The sequence below is a fragment of the Babylonia areolata genome, chromosome 20 (genome assembly GCF_041734735.1).
Source record: "Babylonia areolata isolate BAREFJ2019XMU chromosome 20, ASM4173473v1, whole genome shotgun sequence".
In the NCBI taxonomy this organism is placed as follows: domain Eukaryota; kingdom Metazoa; phylum Mollusca; class Gastropoda; order Neogastropoda; family Buccinidae; genus Babylonia; species Babylonia areolata.
Genome location: NC_134895.1, coordinates 48059726 through 48061183, shown reverse-complemented (window position 1 = coordinate 48061183; position 1458 = coordinate 48059726). Strand labels below are relative to the sequence as shown.

Here is a 1458-nt window from a genome sequence, read left to right as displayed (position 1 = left end):
ATAAGATAGGAATGTACTATTATAAGAAAAACACAAAGAATATGAAACTGCACAAACCTAAAATAGAATCAGAACCTCAAAGTTTCTTACAAAAAATATTAACCATTTCCCACCACCATCGCAATCATGTCGTGTTGACTTGTCATGGTGACAACGCCACGCCACAAGCACAACACCAGACTACAGGTCCTCCCAAAATCATTAAACATTCGCATTACAAGGGTCTGCACTTTTCCTGTGTTCGTTCAGGTTTAACCCCCTCACTGCTGCTATCAGGTAAGCTCGGCAGGTCAGTGATTGGCTGTCACCTTATAGAGATCACAACAAATTCACAAGTCAGGATATCAGTCACTTTCCTTTATTCAGACTTGAGATTGTTCATTGCTTTTGTTCGGTAAATTCGATTCCATCATTGAAAAAGTACGTACTGTGCGGATAAGGAGCCATTGTAGTTTAAACTAACTGCACACTGATCTCGTGTTACTGCAGTTCTGCAGTCAAGGGTGGGGGGGGGGGATGGGGGCGGGGGGATGACAGACAAGCCAATCATTAGTCGGCTGGTGTCAGCACAACATTGACAAAACAGTGTAACTTATGAGGAGTGTCAGAGTCTGTGGGCAAGGTTCCTCAAAACAGATCTGAGTGGGGGGTAAATCTTTTCGACAGAACTATTCCACATGACTCCTGCTCATCCACACATCAAATCCTCCAGGTTTCATGCCTAAATCCAGGTTAGCCCAAAGACACGTAAAAGACAGGTCAGGTCACGTCAGGTCAGGTCAGGTCATCCGAAGGATGTGTCAAGGTTGATGAGCTCACGCCGAGGGCAACTCACGGCAGGTCACGCGACCTGGCGACCTGACTTGAAGCTCTCTCGCGGCGCACGCGTGACTGTGTTTCTTCTTCTTCTTCTTCTTCTTCTTCTTCCTGAGCCAGCGTGACAGACAAAAAAAAAAAAAAAAAAAAAAAAGAGAGAGAGAGAGAGAGGATCCGAGCGTCACGTGCTCAGTATACCTTCACCAGACAGGCACGAGGAGATGAAGGCAGCCGGATGGACATGGACCCGGCTGAAGAGGATAGCCCCAAAAAACCGAGTCCTCTGGAGAAGTGCTGCTGCAGCCCTATGCTCCACAAGGAGTCAAGAGACATAATTCAAGTCAGGCACGAGCCTAGCCATAAGTTCACGCTATGGCCTCCCCGTACAAGCGGATGGCGTGTCTGTGGAGGCGGACGTGGAACTCTGGCTCCGTGATGCGGAGCACCTCGCCGTCACAGTTGACCTTGAGGGGTTCCTTCAGGACCTGACGGCCCTCCTGCCACACGGTTCCAGCTCCCAGCAGACGCACAGTATAGGACTCCACGCGGGCCTTCTGCACGAAGTCGAAGTCGAACTGCAACGCACCACGGAAACCGAGTTACTTTTGTTTCTTTGTTTGTTTTTTGTTGGTGGTGGTGTTT

General features: G+C 48.8%; 1 protein-coding gene across 1 annotated transcript in view; it reads right to left on the bottom strand.

The window, feature by feature from the left end:
* Window positions 1-1181: 1181 nt before the first annotated feature.
* The window catches only part of LOC143294632 (uncharacterized), a 14079-nt gene continuing 13802 nt past the window's right edge, over window positions 1182-1458 (bottom strand). The window contains exon 7 of the mRNA XM_076606008.1: window positions 1182-1391. Coding sequence (XP_076462123.1) covers window positions 1182-1391 — 210 coding nt within the window. The remainder of the gene's footprint in view (window positions 1392-1458) is intronic.